At 48.2% G+C, this 25,498-nt stretch overlaps 4 protein-coding genes and 1 non-coding gene across 5 annotated transcripts; 1 reads left to right on the top strand and 4 right to left on the bottom strand.

Moving 5' to 3' along the window:
- Positions 1–5,701: 5,701 nt before the first annotated feature.
- FOBCDRAFT_t167 lies at positions 5,702–5,785 on the bottom strand. Its single transcript has one exon. It is a non-coding gene; the product is annotated as a tRNA-Asn (tRNA).
- Positions 5,786–5,846: 61 nt separating this feature from the next.
- FOBCDRAFT_230049 (cytidine deaminase-like protein) lies at positions 5,847–6,864 on the bottom strand. The gene is made up of 2 exons (XM_031187949.3): positions 6,772–6,864; positions 5,847–6,708 (listed from the first exon to the last, which is right to left on the bottom strand). The coding sequence occupies exons 1-2, from the start codon at positions 6,845–6,847 to the stop codon at positions 6,176–6,178; spliced, it is 609 nt and encodes a 202-aa protein (XP_031035214.3). The 5' UTR covers positions 6,848–6,864; the 3' UTR covers positions 5,847–6,175.
- A 2,924-nt stretch (positions 6,865–9,788) lies between these two features.
- Positions 9,789–10,671, bottom strand: FOBCDRAFT_49757 (uncharacterized protein). The gene is made up of 2 exons (XM_054706556.2): positions 10,006–10,671; positions 9,789–9,954 (listed from the first exon to the last, which is right to left on the bottom strand). Exon 1 carries the CDS (start codon positions 10,513–10,515, stop codon positions 10,051–10,053), a length of 465 nt encoding a protein of 154 aa, XP_054562531.1. The 5' UTR covers positions 10,516–10,671; the 3' UTR covers positions 9,789–9,954; positions 10,006–10,050.
- Positions 10,672–22,046: 11,375 nt separating this feature from the next.
- On the bottom strand, positions 22,047–23,249 carry FOBCDRAFT_263494 (Snf7-domain-containing protein; the record flags this gene model as incomplete). The annotated part of the gene is made up of 3 exons (XM_031187955.3): positions 22,047–22,920; positions 22,978–23,139; positions 23,190–23,249. The coding sequence occupies 3 exons, from the start codon at positions 23,247–23,249 to the stop codon at positions 22,282–22,284; spliced, it is 861 nt and encodes a 286-aa protein (XP_031035220.2). The 3' UTR covers positions 22,047–22,281.
- A 481-nt stretch (positions 23,250–23,730) lies between these two features.
- FOBCDRAFT_230038 (Hsp90 cochaperone SBA1) lies at positions 23,731–25,277 on the top strand. Its single transcript, XM_031187957.3, has 3 exons — positions 23,731–24,205; positions 24,366–24,758; positions 24,825–25,277. The coding sequence occupies exons 1-3, from the start codon at positions 24,181–24,183 to the stop codon at positions 25,037–25,039; spliced, it is 633 nt and encodes a 210-aa protein (XP_031035222.1). The 5' UTR covers positions 23,731–24,180; the 3' UTR covers positions 25,040–25,277.
- The last annotated feature ends 221 nt before the right edge of the window (positions 25,278–25,498 follow it).

Raw genomic sequence — 25,498 nt, 5'->3', positions numbered from 1 at the left:
GTCGGTAGGGCATATAGCACGGTCGATTACAGTGCTCTATGGCCTCTGTCGGAGACATTTCGACGTTGAGATGAAGAAGATAGAAAAGCATGTGGTTGGGGAAACGAAACATGGGGGCTTGAGCAAGCGCTTGTAGACTAACATTGATTGGCTACAGCTCTAAACCCCGCTTGCCAAAATTGTGCTACAGCCGTTTCTCGGCGCTTATTGGCCATGTTAGCTTAACGGAACGGGCCAATAAGCCGGCCGATCACCTCTATTGCAGGGAGTTAATCGCCTTCTCCTTCCCGTCCCGCTAGCGAAGAGGGTCCGTACCCACATATTTCTGACGGAAAGAGCAAGGAGCTCTCTCCGCATGGACTTTGATGAACAATGTCATTCTCAGCCTGTAGATGTTCTGATACTAAGAAGCACGTTGCTTGGCGTGAAAATCAGATGATGAGGGAAATTTTGACAATAGTGTTTGATATGAAGATCGCGCGTCTAATAACCGAGATATTGTACAGCCACTGATATCATTTCGGATAGAAATGTCGCCTATCGACTGATATCCAACCGGACAGTATATGTTGCTTCTCCACTTTTGACCTCATGCGATATTTCGAAAGGAGCAAGTCTCGATGTGAACATTTTCACGCCTGACTCTTTGATACCTTACCTTGTGGGCTTGCCTTAGTAGCATTGCTGGTATCTAATTTGGTCTTGCCATTCGTAAAGTCTCCTTGTTCGTTGTTCCTTGTTGCGTTTACTAGGTAGGTTGTGGATCTCTCTTTCCTCTGCTCCTGCATACACGATTCTTTCTTTGCTTTTTCCCGTGCCCCTGGTCCATCCCGTTCCAGTGCTACCATACCCACACCCACACCTTATTCTCTGCCGTGGGTGGCTTGGTGGATGATGCTTGAGAATAGCGATATTCTATTATTCAAACTTCAGACTTCAAACTTCGTATATCTTTTGACGAGCCTCTGACAACGCAGATATCTGCGTTTCATACACGTCACCCTGCTCCTTAGTTGGCAACTGGGGATAGTGACTCAAGATGGGTACGGTACCAACGCATCGGTCAAACGAACAGGGTCTTGACCGTTGAATTGGCTCCCTCACTTGTCTTTCAGATTGACTCAGTCGATCTGGGGGTCAAAAAAGAAACTGCACTAAGAATTCACTTGAGAACATGGATATCAACAGCCCTCAAACTGCGAATACGGATACATGCAGTGATACCGTCATTGTCCCTTGTGCCTGAGACCTGTACATCAGCATCACTTACACGCCAGCCTCCACAACTGGTCAATTCTGGCTGACAAAAGACGGAAAACGTCTTTCTGTTTATTTCAAGCCGGTATAAAGCCTTTCTTCCGATGTTTGTCTCAGAAACATGTGGCTGAGACCCAAGTTGGATTGCTTATCCAGACTTAGCATCGCTGACCGGCAGGCAACCTCCCTGTCACAACCTTGGCATTTCCAGTTCCTCTGTGGGCACGACGTCTTAAGTCCAACAAGCGCCTCCACCTATAGAAATCTTGCTTATCAACCGCTCGGCTAAGAACAGGCGTTTGCAGTAGATGCTGTCCACTGTCACGGTTCCTTTCTTGCTGAGTCGGTTCGCCTTGCTTTACTCGCTTCCGCCGTACAGGTTCTTACTTCTATAGTTTCCTGCAAGCCAAGCACAGCATGACCAGTGAATTGATAACTGATTTCGACCTCAAAGACGTGCATGCGGAGGGTCATGAACGTCGAATCATTGTCAAATGCATTCAGACATCGACCACGTATTTATCAGTTGTTGGATTACAGCTTGGTGTTTTACTGCCCAAGATCCTATCTTGTTGATGTGCAGATAGTTACGATGCAAGTGGGCAGCTCCGCAAATACATACTATTCTGCTGCACACACTTAATATTCAGACACGACCGGGCCTCAACGCCACTGACCGAGAGCAAGAACTTTTGCCAGCCGAGAACCTACGCAATTTCATTATCCCGGAACTTCGCTTGGCTTGTCTGGCCTCAGAACTTATAATCCAAGTTACCCCACGGTCGCCTGCAGTCTCCTCAGGCTCTGCTGCAGCCTCGCACAAGCTGTGTCTTTGTGCAACATCTGGGCACGGATTGCTGCAGGCACTTGATCTGAGAGACATCTAAGCTCCCTTACCTTTTCTTTGCTTCTTCTGCTGCTGGTTCACCTCGCGCATGCAGCTCGTATCAAGCAGTCCTCCTACCCAAGCCAAAGCTACAACTTTTCTCAGTTTCTCACAACTCACTTGCTCAGAAAATCTCAGGTCTGTGCACTGGGTTGTGATTTTCCCATCACATTTCATTTCCCCTGTTGACCGTAACATGCTGGTCCTTGGTGAGGACATTCTTCTCGGCCGCGGGGCTTCCGGTCGCTGCTTTCACACATTCGATATGGCGACTGGGGTATGAGCATGCGGTTCCATGCTATAACCTGCGGCCCAAACCGCGGCCAGGCTGATGGATGGTGACTATCACATCTTGATAACGCCACTTGATAAAAGACTCCGAGTCCAACGGTCTTTCTTGCGGTCGCAGTGTCGGCCGCCTTTCTTCATCAGATCGACCCAGGGACAAAGCCAGCATGTAAGATTTATATATGTGACTTTATACATGATTGGTAACAAGGCCCCGCTATGGATCAAAGCCTCTGTACACTTATTTGCCGAGATATCAATCTGGACATTTCAACTGTCCGAATGGTTTCGGCCCATTGGAATACGCTTATATTCGAGTGACATTCAGCCAGGCGCATAATGACTCGAGCTTGACTAAATTAGTAGCGCAAGAATCGCGCAAGTTGGACAAACTGACCCTGGTAATGAAATGTTATACTGGACAAACTCGAAATAGGAAGAAGGCCCCGGAGGCCCTATCTAGTGTCTTCATGTCAAAACAGTCTACGGTTGCAAAGTGGAGTTTATACCATCTTTCTATTAGTTTCGTTGACAGGTTGACAAGTCAACGTTGCTCTCTCATTACTGTTGATCACTTTCAGCTGACTTACAGATGTGATAAGTTGGGGATCAACGCCCACGCATGGCAGGGTCTAGGTCTACCAAATCCTTGGGTTTACCCAAAAGGCTCGGCCACGTTCTTCTGTCTCACTGCTTTCTTCCAAGAGTCATGGCTCTCATCACATCTCAGTCGAATTCAATCACTTTCCATAACTGCAACGTAAGGCTGGCACACCGAGCACAGTAACGTTGAAAATTGGGTGAGTGAAATCCCTTGCATCGCCAACCATCAACTCGCGTGGCCTCAGGCTTCCCCGCAATCAGACCCATTTGACCCATTTCCAAGCATTAGATGGGATCCAACTGGAAGCCAACGGTTTCGAGTGGCCTTTCTACGGGGTATTTTAACAATGCATACAATCATCCACTAAAGAATTACATGGCGTTGAAAGAGGCCAATATTTAGATCTCACTTGTCTCGATCATGGCCCAATTGGAATGAAGCCGGCTCCGCGGGGCATTCGATATTCGACATTGTGCATGAAAGGAATGCAGGTGCCAAGAGGATTCCAGCCTCGATCTGAGCCCATCAGAGGCTGAGAAATGTGAATATGCAATGAATCGATACGAGACGGAGCTCACGATAGCGGGCGTTCGATATCGGCCGTTATTGGCTTATTGTCTCAGATTTGATTGTCTCGATTTGGAGACAAATCATTTCGCAAATCGTGGAAGTGGGCTTGATCCTCGAGAAGGATCACAAGATACCCGAGACTGAGGCTTGATGTCGGATCATACTCCCAGTCTCTTTGGGTATTTATGCATCTGCAGTATAGTTGTCAACTCTTGATTGAGTATATAGATTGAGCTCAATTGGTCTCGTGCATCATGATCCTTTTATCCGGATGGTCGAAGTTGTTGGTTGTAGGTCCATCGTCACTTGGGCAAGGTCAGATCATGTTTAAAGCTCTTATGATGCGTCCCAAGTGGCTAATTATCGAATTCCAATTATGGATGCATTTGATTGTTCTTGTCGTGTTGATCACCTATCAGTTTTGACAGATATTGGTGTTGATGTACTGTTGAGGTATTACCCAGAACGGCCTTCATCATCTGCCCAGATTCGACTATGGAAACTGATTTGTGGTCTGCAGAAGTCCAAATATCTTCTCTTTGGCATTCAGTCACAATTGGTCAGAATATCCATCTGATGTATGCTCTCCGGTGCCTCTATCGTAATTCATAGTCCGCCTAGAGTTGAGACCTGCTCAAGAGGGTTCTCAAAGTGTCTCCCTTCCAACTGCTCTGAGAAACGCTTCGTGGAGTCTCAGACCAAATTATATATAACAGACGTGATTACAGTTATCTTGATATATTGTATCCAAAGATGCTGCGTGGTTACTTCATTCATATCTTGAATAACGGAGAGTTACGCGGGTGTAGATAGATGTCATTTAGCCACATCCACGCCTAGACACAAGACAATTTTTATCTGTTCTGTAAACGCTTCCATTCTATTTTAGTTACCCTACCGCATTCAACAGTATAACAGGGTTTTCGGTGGTGTTGTATACTAAAGAGAAACGCCGTTGTCGGCCAGGCTCAGTCTCTGGGATGAACCTTGTGGTCGACTCTCATCTTTCGATAGACTCTCAACCAGGCCATTAAGCTACTAAATCATATTTGCCCAGCTTAAATGGCCTTAAAAGGTGTTCTCTTGAGTATTGGGTTGTGGTAATGGCTGATGATGTCTAAGGAGACACTGAGAAGACAAGCCGTGGCATTCAAGTGGCGCTATCATCATGGGAACAACTAGTGATGCAAGTAATAATTCTATCTTTGAGATATCATTCATTAAGATCCCATGAGGCTATTCAGGCTAGGATCTAGGTGGCGTTACTAAAATGCCATCGACGAGGCTTGCCCATCGTTCCCGGCATAGCGATGGCCTTGCATGCTTGGCTCACGATTTCATCTCGATCTGTGGTCCAAGACTATCTCTTACATGATTTTTCAACTCTAACTGATGTTATACAAACAGTTTCCTATTCGTGTTTCCTGCAATGCGTGTCTATACTGCATAGTTGCACTGTCGCCTTCACGAGACTCGATGAAAACCTCCTTGGATTGTGCGAGAGAAGAGGGTAGAATTCCGGGAACCTTTCGAATTTATGGTATAATTGTGAGCTATAATTGATCTTTGAACGGTATTCTCCCAATAGTGTGGTTTGAACTCAGCCTGTGCTCGCATGAACTATCTCACGACACACGATGATGAGATCTTTGCTCTGCGCTTTGCTTCTATGCCAATAGCAGAATCCCAAGACAAACCACACTTAGAATGGAGCATAGGGCTTCAGCATTATGCAGTCTGCTTCACTTGCTACATCTAGATAGACAGGAGTCCTAGTCAAGCTGACCGACCCCTGGCGACTGAGCAGGTTGAGAATATGGAGCTTGTGACAGAAAGCGCAACGACATTTTATACCCACTACTGGAATTCAAGTTGACTTATTCAAACAAATCAGCAGTATTTAGTTTGCTATGAACATTCCTTCAAAGAACGCAGAGAGATGTCTCTCGTCAGATGTCTGTGGAGTCTCAGTTGAGATCCTTGAAGGCAAACTATATGCCGCAGCAACAAAACAAAAACGAATATACGTATCAAGGTGTAACACTAAATGAACAAAAAATAGAAGATACAAAAAGAGAAACTCTGAGAGAACATATCTCCCCCGGGAAGGCTCGAACTTCCGATCTCCCGATTGTCTATGAATAACAGTCGGACGCTTTAGCCAACTAAGCCACAGGGGATAAGCTGATTGGGTGGTAGACAGCTTGAAAATAGGGGACATATTCTCATCATCCTGCCGAAATCGATCAATTTGCAATCTCGTTGACCTCGAGTTAAATTATATCAAATAAGAGATCTGAAGCATGTATTTGGTTTGATCTCTCCATATCTATGGCTTGGTTCTTGCTTACTGGAGTTGGCGGAACAAGCATATAAGTCAACCCAAGACTCAACCCATGGGCCTCACATCACGAGCTTCTACACGAATGTTACAACAAGCAATTCTGAAAGGCATCTTTTTACATTCAAACGTCTCAAGCTTCCGCTACCAAATCACTCTCAGACATTTGTACATCTCCAGCCAAATTCGCCACGCTACATCTCATCTCAGAAACATCGCAGATTCTACCTCAAGCCTTGGACTTGGACTTGAAACCCTTAGCCGTCCAATTCTCAACTTGGAACTGGTAAACCTCCTTAGCCAGTTCTTCAACAGGTCCTTCAACGGTAATTCCCGGAGCAACCTGGTTGATGCTCAACGGCGCAACCGGTGCTCCAACCCCAAACTCGGCCTTCCAAGCCTCCAGCTGCTCCGTTGAAGAAACATACACAATCCTTCCAAGTCCACACCACGCATGGGCAGCAGAACACATAGCGCAGTGCTCACCGCTCGTGTACACAGTAGATTTTGCGCGCTCTTCATCGCTTAGGTTGAGCTGTGCCCAGCGCGCAAGGGTGAACTCGGGGTGGAGCGTCGAGTCAGCACGACCATCACCGTTGGAGCCTGTGACGGTGCGGTTTCTGTCTGTTTGAAGGACTTTATTGTCTGATGAGACGAGGACTGAACCGAAAGGGGCGTCTCCTGCTTTGAGGGCTTCGTGGGCGAGTGAGACTGCCAGACGGAGATGCTCCAGATCTTGGTCGCTGATCATTTTTGCTGTACCTATATCAAGTAAACGTCAATTTCTTGTATGAACTATAAGATCAAGTGCAAAGTCTTTCATACCTGTGTTGTTATAGGTGCTAGTGGTGAGTTGACTTGTGAGTAGTGAGGTTGAGGGAGTGAGGCTTGACAAATCCATGATGCGGGGAAGATGATGATTGCAATGAGGTTTCTAATCAAGATTACCTCATGGCCGTACAACATCACGCAAATATCATGACTTATTAATGCTGTAGTCTTATATTGCTTAGAAATCTACTAACATGAAGCTAATTGTCACTTATGTTCTTCATGTGCCAGATGAAAGAGTCTCTTGCTATTTCAAGTCATCATAGGACTATATCATGAATGAGTCTGAGCCGCGGGATCGATTTATGATCTCTGGGAATAGAATGCCAAGTTGAAGCTTTACTGAACTCACTTATATCAGATTCAGTTTCTGCCTAGTCACATTGCTGAGATGCTCAAGGGGGGGTTCTGAAGAAGTAATGATGTTGGCGACCTTGCTATCATCAAAGCCATGGAACTACATTATGGGTAAACGATACCCCGGCATAGACTTCCATAAGAAGGGATTTATCCTGAAGGAACTATTCCATAGGCCCTGGTTAAGGACTCACAGTATGCTGCTTTCCCTTCTTCCCTGCTACAACTCCATGTGATTCTTCCAGGCCAGTTCCTCGGTTGGCCTGACCTTTGCTGTCTAGAACAAGTGGCAAACTGTTGAGAGTGATATTTACCGAATGGTTCTCGAATTCATCTGCAATGCATTAATATGTCTCAATTAGTTTATGGTCCGATTGTGCTTGCTCCTTGATATCGGTCTTGAATACTCGATCTGACTTACATCAAGCATCTTTAGAAAGGAAAGAGACTTCTTACATGATCAGTAAAAGGATATCCAAGAACTTCAATATCTTACCATGACTCTTGAAAGAATCTCTTATGTGGAACGATGCATCCGTTCATCTCGATCAAGGCAGTCCTGTCATCCACGAGCAGCATGCTCCAGATCATCAAAGGCCTTCTCTCCAACTTCTCGATTGTCACACAAGCAATGCAAGAATAAACTCAGACCTCTAGAAGGTCTCAATTCCATGTTGTATAAATCTTAGACCCGGATACCTGCGTTTGTGTATACCCTCAAAATGCGAACAACAGGACCGGACATCGAGATGGTCTCTGAAACAAAGGTAACTCAAAGCACGAGTCTGTCCTATCTCGGCTACTCTAAGCCAGATAGCCTATAACATCTCGGACACTCCCGCTCAGACCGTTGACATCTCGTTGTAGTTCTATTCTAGGTTTCTTTGGTGTAAGTTTCACTCCTCATGCCTCACGCTGTCGGCATTACCAGCGCGACATACACCCCATATCAAACAAAGACTCAACGGCATCCAAATCGTTTGAGACATGATCTACATGTAGGTGGCACAAGCGCCCGTTGATAGTCTGTAGTCTCTTTGTGTTTGTTGTTCCTGAGTTAAAGTTGGTAGTATACAAACAGCCAAGAACAACGCTCTAACAATACAAAAGCTTATGTCTGTACAAACATCTATACAACATACATTTAACCTGTCAAGCCACACGGGACAAACCAACTTAAAATCACAGCAAACAAAGCAAATGCCGTCTTCCCCGCGATCTAAACTAACATCCCCAACCGTGCACGATTCTTTGACACTCACATCACCAACTACCGATACCCTTTCACAATTACAATCATCTTTCCTGTCCAAACACCCAACCATAGCAGAAAAATATCATAAGCTCCTATTCTCAATCACAAGCTCACCACGTGAATTTTCATTGTCTCTTATCGCCGATCTCCCACTCACCGCTCTCCACCACCCCGCGGTTAAGGCGTTATGCCCCCATGTGACAAAGCAGCTTGACCTTGAAGTCCCTGGCACGGGACGTTACCACGGGCCAGGCTAGAAAATAGATAGGTCCCTACTGTCGCCGGTACTCAAAAAAGTGTGCTTCGGTAACGGTTGATGGTTATTGGATGATAGGGTTTTGTTGTGGCACACGCTTTGGTGAGATTGGCTTGTGGCCCTTTATTGTTGCCAAGTTTAAGTGTGCCCAAGATTGGTGATAATACAGAGGGCTAAGCGCCTGGAGACCAGAGCAAGAGTCACAAGCAGAGGCGGCACATCACATGAATCAAAGACAAGAGCTAGGTAGGGTAGATGTGTATACCAGATATGATTGATGCTAACTAAGGGGGTATCTTGAAATCAGGGCAGGCTCAAGGCCGCCAAACTATCCTAAGGTATCTAAAAGCCCAGATCGCCGTGTAAACCATGCAGTGTTGTGTGCATATCCAATGCTATGCAGTCCCATGCCAATGTTTCCCATTCCATATGCCAAGTGTGTGCCAGCTGATTCATCCCAGTGATGGGAGGCTGAAGCATAACCTGTATCCAAATGTCCCATGCCCTATGATGATGCAAGCCAGAAGACAATGCAATATTAAGAACTCCAATACATGAATGCTTTCCATTAAGAGGGTGTGCGAAAACGAAAACGATCAAATAAACTCAATAATGAGCCCGGTGAACCGGGACGGAAAAGATAAAATGTCGGGCTCGATTAAAAGCCTCAACAGAAAAAAAGAAGCAAGCGGATCGTGATGGACCGAAGACGAATCCGTTTACCGGGCCGCCATGCGGGGGAAGACAAGAGAAGTGAGCGGTAGATGGCCGAAGTCGCCGACGGTCCGGAGAAGAAACATCCACATCATCTAGAAGAGTGTCTAGATGGGGGAGCTTCCACCCGCCCGGCGGCATCAACTTCGGCCGCGATCGGAAAGTTTGAGGAATTGATGGGGAAATGATGGTGCTTGACTTGATTGTTGTTGTTGTCATCTATTTCCAAAGCTTGGCTCATCCATCTGACTCATTCTTGGTTGGGTGAACCCCCACCCCCACCTCTGATTTGCTGGGGTCTGAGGCGGTCTAACCATGGCGTCATCGACCAAGATAGTGGTGGTGTCAAGTTGTTTCCCGAAAATCAAGCCGGCGGTTAGAAGTCGATCCGAAAGCTGAATAAGGTTGCCCGGTATAGCGAGTGACAGCTTGCTCGGTTGTGGTTGTGTGAAGAGATTTCCCATCTCAAATGATGGAATAGTGGTGTAGATAAATCTGGCATGTGCAGCTATTATTGCGCACATGCGATGCTGTAGTTGTGTTGTGTGGGGTATCATGATGGGGTATCATATGCCATGTAAATGCAAAACGCAGCCTAAAATATTGTTAGTGACTGTTGCTGTTTTGAGGTAACATGTAAACATACGCTATCGTAAATCGTAACAGTCATTAAGAAGTTCCCAGAGCTTGTTTACTCAATAGCCTCCTCGTTGATGGAGGTGAGCTTGGTCTTGGGACTCTTCTTGTGAGAACTGCTACGGCGCTGCTTTCGTGCGGCGGCACGTCGACGCTCCTTCTCGAGGGCGACAACGCGAAGGCACTCGCGTTGCAAAGCGGCCTGGCGTTCGCGCTCAGCCTGGATGAGCTCGAAGTCGGTGATGACGTTGGGAGGAGAGGCCATGGCACCAGGAGAAGAGCTTCCGGCGCTGGAGACGCTCTGGGCGTCGTCGTCGAAGGGATCGGAGAGGAACAGATCGTCGTCGGATAGATAAGAGGTGGGTCGCTCCTCTCGATCAGACTCGGAGAGAGAGTCGCGTCGGGGCCATGATGGAAAAGCGCAGGCGGAATCCTGAGATCGGTAGATGTTGCGAGACGCGATATCCATGGGCGCTGAAGACGCGCACATAGAGCTGATGGAACTGTATGAGCCGAACATTGTTGCGGTTGTGATATTGATGATAGGCGAGGTGATGGTCGTGAGTGAAGCTCAAAGAGCTGTAGCTGTTGCTAGATAGCAAGTGTAAGTGTTGATCACTTGGCTTGATGATGTTGTTTTGTGGACGGCAGATATATGGATCCTTGGTATGAAAACCTGGGGATGCGGGTAGATATAAATGAATGAAGCAGAACGGGCAGGCAGCCGGCTAAGGGAGGCCAGGGGCGTGTGAGATGAGAAGAAAGATCGGGTTGGGTGAGGTGTGGAATGGATGATTTGCAATAGGGGCGTGGGGTGTGTAGGTGACAGAGGACCTGAAGCCTGAGCCTGGGGGTGCGACCGAGAACTGGTGCGGGTGCGGGTCAAGGGTCCTCAAGTTCGGTCGCTGGGAAGAGAACCAGATACCGCTACCAACTGCCCTGTCGTTTAGGCTTCCTGCTGAAATTCAGCCTGCGGATTGATCCCGACCGAGGTGTAGGGGTGTCGGAACGAGGTGACGGGAGAAGAGGAGGTGAACGTGAAGAGGAGACGAGACGAGAGGGGGGGCGTGGCGAGAGGAAAAGAGCGGTGGGAAATTCGAGTCAGAGAGACCTGGAAGGGGAAAATCAGGGCGATACAGAGGCGGCTAAGTGGACGGGCGGAGCGGATACAACGCCTGTCACTGGTGATTCTTGGGGGGGATGGGGTGGCCGAAGCGGATCCGTGGGGAGAAAAGGAAGAGTCAGAGACTCTGAAGGCCTCTGAAGGCTCTGGTTATGGCGGTTGAGTCGAGATATGGGGGGCGTGTGGCCGAGCGGGTAGCCAACTCGGTATCCAGATCTATTATTCTCTATCAATCAGAGAATTCGCCAAGACTCTTTGAATAGAGTCCAGTAGAGGAAAGCAGAGCAGAGAATGGCTTATCGCGCTCGGGTCAAATCGTTGAATGTGCCGAGATCGCGCCGTAAAGACGAAGCCGAAGTCTTCCAGAAATCAAGTTTGTTGTTCACCGTTGCGCTGTGTTGTATTGTTGTTTGCTATTGATAGGAACAACAGCAAAGCATAAATTGATAAGCCTCGTAATGGATGGTTACCAGCATTGACTGTATGTATGCACACTCGTGTTGCGGTGACGGACGAGCTGAGAGCTGTGCCGTCCGTGAAAGTAACTTGCTTTTGTAAAAATAAAACCTGTACAAACCTAAGTAAATCCCCAACAGCCGGTGAGAAAAGCAAGACCTTTTCATACGGATCACAGCATTGCATCTCATTTACGGATACGTCCAGATCAACAATAACACAAGACAAGACTCAGGACCCGTATTGGGTGAATCCCGTCATCGTCCAAGACAATCCGCTCTCATGCAAGACACCTCAAACTTGTTTGTCTGATTTGCTTGTCCCCAAGCAAGCCGGCTTGGTCTCATCTGCCCTGTGGCTTTTCGTAATCCGGGGTTGAAAAAACGCCTCCTCCAGATCCCCAAGCCCAAGGTGAAAGTCAGAAGCCAAAAGGCGAAAAGCTACGAATAGCAACCACAATACCAATTACACCGTGTGCGATTCGCTGCCGTCGCCTGGATCACAGCCTCCCTCCCGCGGGTCAAGTTACCAAATCACGGGCTGCGCAGGCGGCAATGGGACACAAGTCACAGTCATCAATAGAGTCACAAGCTGTAATAAGAGCACAGCGATTTATCTTTTTACCGCCCAGGCTGACCAACTGGATTACTCACCACCGTATAATGTAATCGTAGGTGATTACGGCAGAGTCAGCGCAGCGCAGCAATCGCTTGCGAATTGGATACGATGTGATGTGATACTTTGCGACACGAATCAACGTATTCATCACTCATCAGCCCGAGGTATTGATGCTTCATTGGTGCTGTTATAGCCTGTAGCGAGCGAGTGGGAGTTCCGTCGCTTTCGCTCCTCCATGGATGATCGCAGACGATTCATTCCTTTTTGTCTATTCGATTCGGATCAAAAGCCATCCGCTTACGATTCGGAGAATGATTGATGAACTCATTCGGAGTTAGGTTTGTCTCATCTCTTGTCTTATCTTGTAATTTATCGAAACTGATGATTGATTGATGCGTTTGTCTTTGGTTGCTTTTTTATGTCTCTCAAGTTTCCTCTCTCCTCTTCCGTTCCGTTTTCTCTCCCCCCCGCACGCCCTGTCCCTCCCTTCCAGGCCCGACTTCCCATTCTTCCAGCGCCCAACACACCCAGAATCGGTCCCTGGCCGCGGTCGATCTTCGGGTTGCTTCTGCTTCTTCTGCCCTGGCATACGTTGTCCCGAGATAGCTCAGCGCCCAAACCTTCCCGTCGCGTCGGGCAAGAGTAGGTTTTGATAGCCGCACACCACACCATATGCATCCCACAGGGCTGGCTGACACTCAACTCACTCCAACTCTGGCTGTTCTTTTTTCCTACTTGGGAAGAGGGGGAGGGCATTCGCAGGATTGAGGGATTGCTGGATTGGTCTTGTCCTCAAGCAAGGGCCAAGACAAGATGCGATCCAATGCAGGTAGGGCACAGCTTGCATTTCGCAATCACTGACCGCTCCCTTGACGCAAAGGGCACTCGTTTCTATTTGCTGGATACGTGCTTCGTGGTGTTGCAGCATTCGTCTGTAGTTGGTTAATTGTTTTACCACACGCAGTCAATCAGCGACCATCCGAAGAGTCATCTATCAATCGGTTGGGGTACCATCTTGCAGCGACTGTCCGATCCAGCTGCGCCATCAACCACTAAAGTTGCGGAAGCCGAGGATAGTTCAATTTCACCGCCGGTCGACGGCATAAACAACAGCCATACAGTAGTAAACAACAAATCATATCATATGCAAATGCATCCTCGGTAGACACACAACCAACCACGCCTACACAGCTTGAAACTCTCTCCTCCGACCTCTCGGTCTTTTTCCCGCCGAAGCCTACCCACCTACCTAATATCGCGTCTTATCGCAACCTATTCCGTTTTCCCCTCCCAATCTAGAAGCTGTCAATCCAAACTCCAGGCTACCAGAAACATCAACCCCCAATGTCCCCCAGGGCACAGGGGGTGCCTAGTAAAACAAAGTTCAAAGGTTCTTCCTCTTCCCAACTACCCACTAGGGTTATAGTTGAACTGTAGAATTCAATCCTGGACCGAGCATTCTTTTACCCTGCATGCCCGTTTAGCCTACAAACCTTGAACAGCTCCCCCCAGGACCAGCAAGTTTCCCCTTTCGTCCAGGCTGCTTGAGCGCACGAATCGCAGCTCGTCCCTCTAACCGCTAGCTGGCATGGGTATCGATGTCGGTAGCCAATCACGGCACTGTATTTCTTCTCCGCGATGTCTTGGCCGGTAGGAATCTCGGTGGTACAGCTGCAGGGTTTAGTCCTAACCTAGCCATTGGGCACAATATTCAATTTCAAAATCCGGTGGAAGAAGCAAGAATCTTGGATAGAACGAAAAAAGTGAAGAGTTTTCTCAATTGCTCCCCAGTTACACAAAGCAATACAGTTTCGCTTACGTTTGGCAACGGCTTAAACCTGGTGAAGACTGTGATATTTCTCTCAAACTCTCCACATGCGATACGCCGGCGTATTCTTCGGAGACCCGCATCCACAGTCGGAGCCGCTTTTGCGGCGTTTTCTCCACCCTGTGGCGGTCTCCCTTCCGTAATCCTTTCGGCCTTTCTACAGCAGCAATTGGATTCAGTTTTTTAATCCCTTGACTGTGAAGGCTTTTACCCCTCGCCGAAAGGCCTTGGCGCTCGGCTGAACTACTGACTCTCCCTCGGCGCTTGTCTCGCCCCGGTCGAGTCAAAGGGCGAACGTTTTTGACATATCGGAAACAGGAGAACTCAGATAGGAACAACACATATGCGAGGGTGCATTCAGAGCTGTGATCCGAATCTAGCGCTGTCGCTTGTGAGTCGGAAGACATCAGATTGGTGAGCTTGAGCTGTCGGATGTGCTCGCCTGAGGATGAGTGAGACAGCTTCAAGAGCTTCTCCGCACTCTGGCTAAGAAATGATCTGCAGTTCGAGCCCTCCGAGCCAAACACAGCTGTGAGAGTCTGGAGCTGTCGCAGGAGCTGCACAAAGGGGCTTTTGCTCCTAGCCGAGCAGCCCAGAACGTTGATAGATCTGCTTATCAGACAGAGGAGCTGCTGCTGATCCTCCTGCGATACAAAGTGATGTTCATGATTAACGGTCTGGCCCGTAGTGAACCCTGCAGATAATGGATGTGTTTGGCCGTCTGGATTCACAGCAGCGTTCTAGCTTGTTGATCGCTGGAGATACAAGTGGTTCCAGTGGCTCTGGTCCTCATTTGCACCAACGACAGCGTGAAGGCAATGCTGAAAAGACCCTGTGTATTCCCGCCTCACTCCACCTTTATCCGTGAGGCAGCACAACACAGCACGCAATTCATGCCCGCCGAGAAGAAGAAAGGCTCCGGCGGTCAAGTTGTTCGGTGATCAACCGAAGGATGAGGTGCACTACAGCTGCAGCTTCGGCGGGAATAACTCGTGATATGAGTCAGATATGGGTATCAGGGTCCTTTGTCTCCGCGCTGTTTGCGCCGTCTGCGATACCTTCGTCATGGCAAACCTCCAGTTTTCCTTACTTGACCTTATCTCTGTGTTTCCACCTCCACCGCCTCTTATTTTTCTTCACTCAAGCCACTCCCACGATCCATTCTTTTCCGTATAATGCCGGGTCTGGGGAAACACCAACTTTACATTACTCGCCGACAAGATTGGCCTTCCATTTTGACAGGGAAGATTCCATGGAAGAATTCTTCTCATGTTACCTAAGATAACTCCACCTCGGTACAAGGAAGGAATTTTCACTGCAATTCAAATAATTGACACCTGAAATTCTTCATCCCGAGCAATCTCGCTGTAGTAACAGCTATGAGATCCTTACAGCGGTCCGCGCGGCCGGGTGCCGTTCCGGGATTGACAAGTTCCAAGTTTCCAATCCCAAATTCCCAATGCTACGGTCAGAGATCGGTCATTAAAATTACAGCCAGGCCAGGTCAACCAGCCCTGGATATCCCGCTGGCTGGGGGTGACCCGTGTCGCCGTTGGGCTCTGGCGTCTGGGGAATTTTGAGTTTGATAATGATAATGCGATAATGCTTGCAATAAGAGTCTCCAGCAAAGACCAAGGAAGTAAACGTCATCAGTCCCTTCATTTGTCGTATAATTACCTGTTTGTTATCGAATCCCGCGGGAAGTGACAAGATGCTCAATCAGGAAGTTACTGTGCCAAGGCTAAGGAAAAGCTTATCGAAGGCTGGACCAGACACTCTAATAACACTGTATCGGTTTCTGAGTCTGCATCGCGATATGCTTTACTGGTCTCGCATGCTTAACTAACGAAAGACTAGCCCTTCTCGTACTGCAGCCTCTTTGAAGAATTGTTTGGTCTAGCAAGAGTCAGTATTTTGACCCGTTTACACGGTTTCGCTTGCGACTTTATCCGGCGCACGGAATAACATTCTCCTGCATTATAATATCACAATTCCTTGTGACATAGCCGACTCAGAACCCATGTCCAAAAGCAAGTATCCGATACCACGGACACGGCCTGCTCCTGCATTTGAAACTTTGTTGTTTGCTTTGCCTTGCCTTGCCTTGCCCTGCCTGGCGTTGCTTTGACGATTCATCTCTAATCAAAACCCCAGCTCCGGACGGCGGGCTGCCATTCCTAGCTCCCCCCCCAAGCGAATGGACGGCATGGGACGGAATACTATTCCCACCTTCCGAGGGCCTGTAAAATAGAAATTAAACCCCTGGCCTGGCGGCTTAACCAGCCTTTTCCTCCTTTACCGTTGCCGCGATAGGATTGAGGCGTCCATAACCCCCCCTTGAGGTTTACCGCTTGTGAGAAGCCCTGGTCCCCCGACCCGAACCGGCGGTTCTCCTCTCACCAAATAGTGAAGCCAAGCCAAGGCTTGCCATGTCTGAGTTGCTCCCGACAGGCATTGCATTGACCCCATTCACGAGTCGCTCATAACGTAAAGAACCCCCTTTAATATGGGGGCTGTTAGTCAGTGATGCTACGGAGTAAGTAGAGCCGAGAGGGAGATGGAGACTGGAGTCTTATCGGAGGGGCTTCTATCAATTCTTTCCAGAGCTTCCTTTTTCTTTCTTGGAAGCCACCCTGACATGCTGTCCACCTTCTACTTCGGGCCTGGAGCATAAAGTTGTGGTGGTGAGGATGCAGTTGTGGACACTAGAAGCATCGGTAGAAGGGCCGTGGAAGGATAGCCACAATGTAGAAGCATGTGTCATGAAATCATTGCAAGCGTCAGTGTCAGTGAGTAACTGTCATATGAAGAAAAATTCTATGCATCCTTCAGGGTGCAGCTCCTGAATCATTCGAAACGTCCAAACTCAAAATATTCCAACTTCGGACTTCGTCCCGTGCTACCTCGGGTTTGGGGCAAACGCCTCCCGGATCTTGGTTCAGTTCTTAGCTATAGTTAGCTTCCGCAATTTCCACGTGTTTGCGGTTGCGGTTGCGATTGCGGTGCCGCGGGGAGAGTACCGAGCGAGGAGCTCATCTCAATCTCTCTTGAAAGACCTCGGGCCAATTCCGGCAAAGGTCCGCGGTTAGAATCCGATCGAGAAAAATGTGGCTTGCGGGAAAACGAGTAGAGTTGCCCGGAGCTGGGGAAGAAGCGATAATGGTCCCGGAAATTCCCCCTTTTAGGCAGAGTCGAGGTGACGGGCGAATGGGAGGAGGGGGCGTGTAATGTCGGAAATTCCTAAGGAAAAGGGAAGGTCACCGAGACTGACACCGACGCTGTCATTGTCGGTGTCACTATCGAAGCAACGTGGGCGAGCGACTCGTGTAGGGCTTCCATTTCGAGAGTCTGAGAGCCAAGTCTGCCACGCGATTGACAGCTTTGACGTTTCATTCATCATGATAATGCATCACCCACGGAATGACCGTCAGGGTGAGTATGCACTGTTGATCAGTGGGTTCCTCGACGGTCAATAGTTTCAAAACTGAATGGTAATTGATTAATGAAATCAATTAAACATGTCTACGATTTCTGGTTTTGGCTGAGACTTGTCGCAGATGATAACAGGTTTTGGCGTGTTATTGTCTATGACTCTCTCGCTGCAGACGTTGAGACATCCATTGTTTGTTTCCGGCCACAGCAACAATGATCCTGACGCAGCTGATTTGAGATTCCTGAATTTGATGCAACCTCGAAGAAAGCAATTATTGAACAACCGAGTCAGTCATTTCACTGCCAAGGAACCTGCGAGACGAAGCATGTCACCGAGGTATGAAGTATACATATGAAGGTATACGTATGTACGCCACAACGTGGGAGCGCCGCCTACGCCACGACTCAGCGCAACAGGTTACCTCTTTCGTTCGAAACCTGGATTTACCCCAGGATCGCGATTCCAAACCCGCGTCGTGGGAAATATCCAGAAAGAGATCAATATGACGTCGTGCACGCTGAAATATGATATGTCGCTGCTAATCTCACTCATCTCGAGATATCCGGCGTGAATGGCAGAAATGGTATGCGAAACCGAACTGTGGCTTTTGTTGCTGTGATGAATGAATTGGTTGCACTGTCGGGGTATGATATGATGTGACGTCGTATGCAATGCTCACTCTGCAATACGCCGAGGCTGAGATAATACGGTCTCCGAATTGCTCACTCCTTCGCTGTTACTGTTACGCCTGCTAGAAATAGCATCAGGTTGCATTCGCGAGACGGACGCCGTGGCTGCTTACAATGTCTACGCGTTGTGCTCCCCTAATACTTTTCGCATTCCCCCATGTTTTGATCAAAGATTGGCTCGGATCTCTCGCCTCCGAATTTACAGTTGAAAAGGTTCATCGTCCCGGTGTTCCGCAGTCTGATTGATTACGCTATCAGTATCGTATCTGGTCCCGTGATGCTTGGCTTGGCCCCCGAACTGTAACAATCCAATGTTTCGTTGTTGCCTGCTTGCTACGTGGTGGTTTCTTGGGAGCTCACAGCTACGGTGTGATTATTACAGACATTCAGTTCGTATGTATTTGGGGCTGAGTTGCTGAGGCTAAGGCTGAGGCTGGCGATGACGATTACCATGTAGCATGTAAGTTGGGTGTAAGTCAGCCAGGAACGCCTCGTCATCTGGGGGGATCGATCACCTGAGAATCCGGGGTAGGTAGTTGTAAAACGCATAAACCATCGACTACGATTAACTGATGCTCAAGGGTAACTTGGTTGATTATTTCATCATTCCGGCATATATGCCTCCAAATATTGCATCTGCTACAGTTCGTTTGTTTTGCTCCGGTAGGGAGGGGAGGTGGGCTCTTCAACAGTATTGATCGTCATGATAGACATGTCACTGAGCGACAAGGCGTTATGATAATCTCCTATCGAGGCATCATGATACTCAAAATGTGTAATGACTTTCCATGACAGGAATTTCTCATTTCCCCCTTATGATGCCGTCATTGAAACAAATTCGATACTCTAGTACACGCCCCTGTCTATGAGCCCAAGACGTGATATCGAATTTGGGTTGTATTCTCATCCGAAGTCGGCCTAGGTGTTTTGAGCTGGCTGTCTCCTGATACAGTACAGCCCTGTTGGCGTTGGTGTTGGCAAAGGCACCCAATCTATCACTCCATGTGAGGCATGCCACCTGCTGAAGTGATATCGGGTGGGGGTGCATAGGCGGTCTCGTGGGGTTGACCGCTTTACAGCACATCAAGCCAACATCAACTGCAGTAAGAGTTCTAATCTCGCCTTCTCCTCAGGCACGAAGCAGCTAGAGCAATCACCAGCTGCAGCCTCACGCCTCGCAAGCCATCCATGGTTGTTGGGGGTTGAAGGCTTGAGGGGATAGTTGTCTCTTTTGTTCTCTCAAATTTGGGGGGGGGCTTTTAATTGGATGTGATTTGTCGTGACAGCGCCATGCCGCTATTCAATACAACAAACAAACTGCCGATACAAGGCCTAACAAAGCCATAACCAACAAACTCCTTACACTTTGAACTTGAAATTGTTTGCCCCTGTATAATTAGAGCATGTCTCACGCGGCAAGAGCGTTAGGCTCGGATCAGGTGCTTGCCGTACCGTCCCGATGATCTCGCATCCGTTGCTTTAGCTCATCAATCACATCACACTTGGCCTTGTCTTGTTATCACATCCCACCACAGTCTCCTCTTCTCCCCCCACGCAGAAGCAAAACCTAGGTGCTGCCCAGGGTTTAATGGGTGATTCTCAGCCAAGGAATCGATCCACGAGGGAATATCCTCTTAGTTCCCGCTATGGACATGAACATGAACACGAGCAATGAGACGGCACTTTACTTTTTGCCCTTGCCTGATGTTTGAGTAAGAGGGGGGGAAAACAATTAGTGTTTGTTATGCTTTGACCCTATGATTCCCTGGTTAATCTACTGATTTATTGGAATATAATTTTCCTAAAGCTGCAAATGTCCTCTCGTATTAATCTTGTTTGTGAGTTGTCACTTTGTTGAATCGTGCTTTGAGAAGCGGTCAGTTATGCTGAGTGTCAGTGTCAGTGTCAGTGAATAGATAGTGCCGGGTAAAAGAGATAACAACACGCCCTCAACTGCACTGCAATGCGTGTGCGTTCTCTCATGCAGCCTTGCCCTGCTGCATATGCAGCTCGAGTCGACTTGACTTGACCTGACTCTTTTATCCTACACCGATCAATGTGTTTCAAGATTCTGCTACACTCAAGCTTCACCGCATCAACTCAGCTAGCCATACAGGCCCTCTGGCCGGCCAGCATACCGCCTTTTGAAACCAGCCATGCAGATACATTTACTCACAGCAACGACACTAATAACCCTCATGCATGCACTTTCCCAATATTCAGGTTATACGGACCTGCTCATATGCGCTGGCTTGTAGTTGGCGCGCATTCTCCATCGACAAAGTGTTGAGCTGGCGGGTCTAACTTACACGACAGCAGCTATATCTGGTCTGGTCCCTTGCAGCTGTCCTTGGAAATGAGTCACATAAGAAAAGTTTTTAATTGATTCTGTGATGTGACTGTAGGGTGCCACAGCTTAGGCGATGGATATTTTTTTCAAATTAGGTACTGTGGTTGTGGTTGTGGCAGCGGCTTGATTGCGGTGAAGTGAGGCCATCTGCGGATGTGACTATCCGGTGTGAACAACAACACATCGGTCAAACTTGCTTGTTTCCCCTCGTTCGCCGCGATGACATCGGGTAACCCAACATTCGGCCGAGACTAGAGTTGTTCCCCGTATCACAATGCTTCTGAAGTATTGGTGGTTGGGCATCGCTCACCTGATGCAGTATATGCTTTAGGGTAGGCCACTATATGTACATGATACTGAAATACATCGCAGATAATAGATCTGGATGCGCAATTATGAATATAATCGATGGATTTGGAATTGGACCAGACATGGTATCACCTGATTAAATATTTGATATTATTTGACACGTTGATAATGTTTGGGCATGAAGGTTCATCTGTTGATGTGATGAAATAGAGGAGTTGAGTTGTGGGAAACATCCTTTCAATGATTGTATTTATGGCACAAGCTCAAGGAAACAAATCAATCTGCATCTAGTCTATCGATTACAATACCGTTTGCACATCAATTTTGCTAGTTATGCCACAATGGGGTGAGAAGAGACAGCAAACATATTGTCCTTTTCGCCCGTAGCTATCCACACCCTCAATGAACAAAAGATAAACAATTATCCGCATTGACAGTTTTTAGTCAAGACGGAAGACTAGAGCATATATCATCCCGGAACCTAGTAGGTTGAGCTTGAGTTCTAGCAAGAGTCTTGACCTGATTCTTTCACTTTAGCTGAACTTGCTCGTGGATAGACACAATGGCCACTGTGCCTGCTAGATACAAAAGTTCCATAAACGGAAGAAAAATATGATGAACTTAGCATAGGGAGCTAAATTACTACACAAGTTTATATGTTAGCACATCGCAAGCTGAACATCGATGTATATGTTGACTATTGGATTCGTGGACTTGCTCTCTGAGCAACTCAACGACAAGGAAACACCCAGTAAACACTGCAGTATCCTTCATAAAGAAGTATAGTAGGGTAGAGCATCGTTGATAGTTGGTTCGAATGGCGTTCCGCAGTTCTTACATCCATGCACTTATCATCATTACGTATAGTCTCAGTATTCAGTTACACGTTCAATAGCAAATCGGGAGTGTTGGTTGCTCTTTCAAGGAGGTATGAGGCATCCGTAATGAGCCTAACTTGATACCGGAACATATTAAAGCATGAAGTTCCCGAACTTCGTTGTGTGTCCTTACTATTCGCGACGTTGCCACATGGGCTTTCGGACTTGGTGCTCAGTGACTCTCCAAGAGCGAACCGTAAGCTAATGCTACTCTTTCAGAGAGTACAATACGCAACGAGACTGACTCGAAGCACGGTCAGTCTACAAAACCAGGAGATGCGAACGTTACAGGCACGTTGTGTGAAGTGCATATGATATTCACCCCCAGCAAGTGGGCAGCTGACAGAGGCTGGAACGAGAGCTCAGATGGTGATCATAACAAGTGGCATAAAAGAATATCATGAAACACGGTTATATATCTCGTCGTAGTGCAAACTACGGACAATGTAATGCCAATCCTATAGTCCTCAACAAGTCTTTGTAGGATCGAGTGTATGCCAAAACTGTAGATACGCCAAACTCCCCCAACTCCTCCCATGATGAAGAACAACTGGCATCTTCGAACAACAGCTAACCAAGCAAGCCTCATCACCAAACGTATACTAACTTCGAAGCGCCTCTAACCGGTTGCGCATCTGGTCCATCATAGCTTCTGGATCTTCTTCCTCCTCCTCTTCCTCCTGGGGTTTCTGTGGCTCCGGTACAGGCGCCACAGGCAGAGCGGGCTGCTTGCGGTCCTTGAGAATCTCCCCCAAGACTTTGTCAACCTCTCCGTCGGCCTCCTCGTCCTCCATAAGCATGTCACCGTCAGCAGGAAGCGAGTCCTCGACCATCTCCTCGATGATGCCCGCCTTCATCAACTCCACACTTAGTTCTTGCATGGTACCAGCCAGTTCCGGTAGACGGATAAGCGAGTTAACATCCTTCATAATACCGACACTCGCTCGAATGGACCCTTCAATCTTTCGTACAGCAAAGGCCTCCTGCACCTGCATCTGCACCGAGTTGAGCTGTGCCTTGGATGTGATGAGGCGTGCTGAGGTCTTTCGGGCGCGAACGAGCTCACGAGCAAAGTCGCGAACTTCTTGTTGGGCTTGCTTGGCGCGAGATGGGTCGCGCTGGGCTCGCTTATCGGCTTGGAGGATGAGGTTCTTCGTCTTGTATTCGACTTGTTTCACAGTCTGGATATCTCGATCGATCTTGCGGATGTTTTGCCTCATCAACGCATTGCATTTGCGCATCTACAGCCAGACATGTTAGAGTATGATACGGAATTAGGTATAGATCGGTGTGTGTACCTGGGCCTGAGGATCAGGCTTCGCAAATAGAGATTTGAATGTTTCCATGGCGGCGGTTGGATGGACAAGGAAGTAGGAAATGCCTGCGCCAATGACGCAACTGTAAAGATGGCCAAATGGCGGAGTAGAATTCGTGTAGAGGTGCAAGTACGGTACAGTGATCTGTATGTTCGAGCTGAAAAGTTGTTAAACTGCCCGTAGTACTACCAGACCTCGAAACGTCTTGATGTCGTCGAATCAGCCGCAGCCAGTCGTTGATGATGTTGGGTCATGGTGGTGAGGCTCGCCCGATACTAGCCTCAAGGCTGAGGTGATAGGCAGGCCGAGGTTTAATTGGCCCGCGAGCAAAAACAGGGACTGGAGGGGTTTCAGTGAGAGGTCCGCTGGAGCTTCCCTGGAACCTGGCACCAAGATCAGCACTGGCTCGCCTCCGGCCCAGCTGTGTGAGGTGCTTACCCCGCCATCGAATGCCGGCCGCGTGTAGGACTAGGCTGCCATTGCTAATCCAGAGATAAAGAGCCACTACACTAAATGGCTTTTGATTGTTTAAAAAGGGATTGTTATCGAGTCTCATGCAAGAAGACTAAGAATTGAGCTAAATTCGCACTGGATTTGCATCTGGATTTGCATCTGGATACATCTCGTAGCTGCTTGTACGCAGCAAACCTCCAACTGAGGTGACAAAGCTCCAGCACCTTCTAGGAGCTACAGCCCAGTAATAGTGGAGAAAAGCTGGCCACTTTCAAGGGGGCGGGCAAACGTCAGAGTGGGCACTCAAAAGCTGTGGTAGGGGAGTACCTTAGATAGCACTATACTTCAGTGACAGCTGAGGTATCTGCTGATCAATTGCCCCTCTATTCTCTCCCCTTCTTAGACATTCTACCATCCCGCCTGTGACCAGACAAACGTGCAAGCCTCAAGGCGAATTGAATGAAGTACGCCCTGCCTACCTCTCACTTTAGGTACTGCCCGCTGCGTACTTTGCTAGCCTAGGTACAGAAGCTAAAGCTGCACCTCCTCCGCCCACCAAAAACTCATCCATTCCGTCTCCATTTCTCTTTCTCTGCTGCATCTGCATCTCCATCTGCAACATCTTTCGCCTCCTTTCTCCTTATCTCTCTCTCTCTCTCTTCTCTGTCTGATTTTTCCTCCTTCACGTAACTTTACGATACGATAAGATACCCTTTTACTTCAACCTTCACAATGTCTGACACTGTTTACCCCGAAGGTATGTCATTGCTCGTCCCTTGTGCTCGTATTCCCCCTCCCTCTCCCGATGCCGCTCTCAAGATGCAATCTGCCGATAATCTTTTCCACGGCTACAATCTTGATCGCATTCTGCGCATACACTCAGTATCACTTGCAATTCACCCGCTAACCTCCCGCAGTCCTCTGGGCCCAGCGATCCTCCGTCGCCGACGCCTCCAAGAACTTCATCTACCTTACCATCTCTGTCCCTGATGTGCCCAAGGACAGCCTTACTCTCGACCTTCAGCCTACCAAGCTCACCTTCACCGGCACCTCATCCACTCTCAAGAAGAAGTACCATGTCGAGCTCGAGTTCTGGGGCGAGATCGACCCCGCTGAGAGCAAGATCAACCACACTGCCAAGAATGTTGAGATAAAGCTGCAAAAGAAGGAGCTCAAGGAGGAGTACTGGCCCAGATTGCTCAAGGACTCCAAGCGCGTCCACTTCCTCAAGACCGACTTCGACAAGTGGGTTGACGAGGATGAGCAGAACGAGGCCCCTGAGGACGACTTCTCTCAGTTCGGTGGCATGGGTAAGTCTATTACAAATCCCAATTGATTGCGCCTCGCAGAACCCTATGACTAACAAATTTCAATAGGCGGCATGCCTGGTATGGGAGACATGGGTGGTGACTTTGGCGGTATCGACTTCTCCAAGTTGGGAGGTGGCGGTGCTGGCTTCCCTGGTGCCGAGGGCGCTGGTGATGAGCTCGACGAAGAGGATGACGACGACGACATGCCTGCCCTCGAGGGCGACGACAAGAAGGAGGCCGCCCCCGCCGCTGCCTCCGCTTCCACCGAGAAGAAGGACTAAATCTCTCAATTATGAATGTTTGACGTTGCCAAAGAGGAGCATTTCTGAACTACAGTACAGGATTAGGCTGGGTAACTTTGGCGTTGTGCCGTACCAAGGCAGGCTTATTTTTCGGATATGTAGTTAAGACTACATTGCCTGTTACGATATGGAAGAAAAAAATGGAAAAACTGTTAAGCCCACGGTGTTCACTATTGTGTTGAAAATCTGTTCAATGTGATCGTCGAAAGGTATCCTGGTGATTTCAAGGCTCATGCTTGAGGCAGGTCTGCGTTTGGACCCCTTCATGACTTGGCATGGGCGTTGTATTAGGATTAGAAATGGTGATTGACCGGTCCCAGATACGAACGAGTTAACCAGTCTCGGTTCAGTGACTGGGATGTCTCAACAACAAAGAATAATTGGGGAGAAACCATACCGAATCCTTCGTATACTTTATCATGGGTAATAGATGTCATC

The sequence above is a fragment of the Fusarium oxysporum genome, chromosome VIII, assembly GCF_013085055.1.
Source record: "Fusarium oxysporum Fo47 chromosome VIII, complete sequence".
In the NCBI taxonomy this organism is placed as follows: Eukaryota; Fungi; Ascomycota; class Sordariomycetes; order Hypocreales; family Nectriaceae; genus Fusarium; species Fusarium oxysporum.
Note: the sequence above shows the minus strand (reverse complement) of the source record. Positions and strands in the feature narration are given on the sequence as shown.

What these genes read in the sequence shown, in the direction of transcription:
- FOBCDRAFT_230049 (XM_031187949.3), bottom strand. Translation starts at nt 6,847, where the DNA reads ATGGATTTGTCAAGCCTCACTCCCTCAACCTCACTACTCACAAGTCAA. An exon ending in TAGCACCTATAACAACACAG is followed by an intron (nt 6,709 to 6,771) that starts GTATGAAAGACT and finishes TACTTGATATAG; the next exon opens with GTACAGCAAAAATGATCAGC.
- FOBCDRAFT_49757 (XM_054706556.2), bottom strand. Translation starts at nt 10,515, where the DNA reads ATGTTCGGCTCATACAGTTCCATCAGCTCTATGTGCGCGTCTTCAGCG.
- FOBCDRAFT_230038 (XM_031187957.3), top strand. Translation starts at nt 24,181, where the DNA reads ATGTCTGACACTGTTTACCCCGAAG. An exon ending in TGACACTGTTTACCCCGAAG is followed by an intron (nt 24,206 to 24,365) that starts GTATGTCATTGC and finishes AACCTCCCGCAG; the next exon opens with TCCTCTGGGCCCAGCGATCC. An exon ending in CTCTCAGTTCGGTGGCATGG is followed by an intron (nt 24,759 to 24,824) that starts GTAAGTCTATTA and finishes AAATTTCAATAG; the next exon opens with GCGGCATGCCTGGTATGGGA.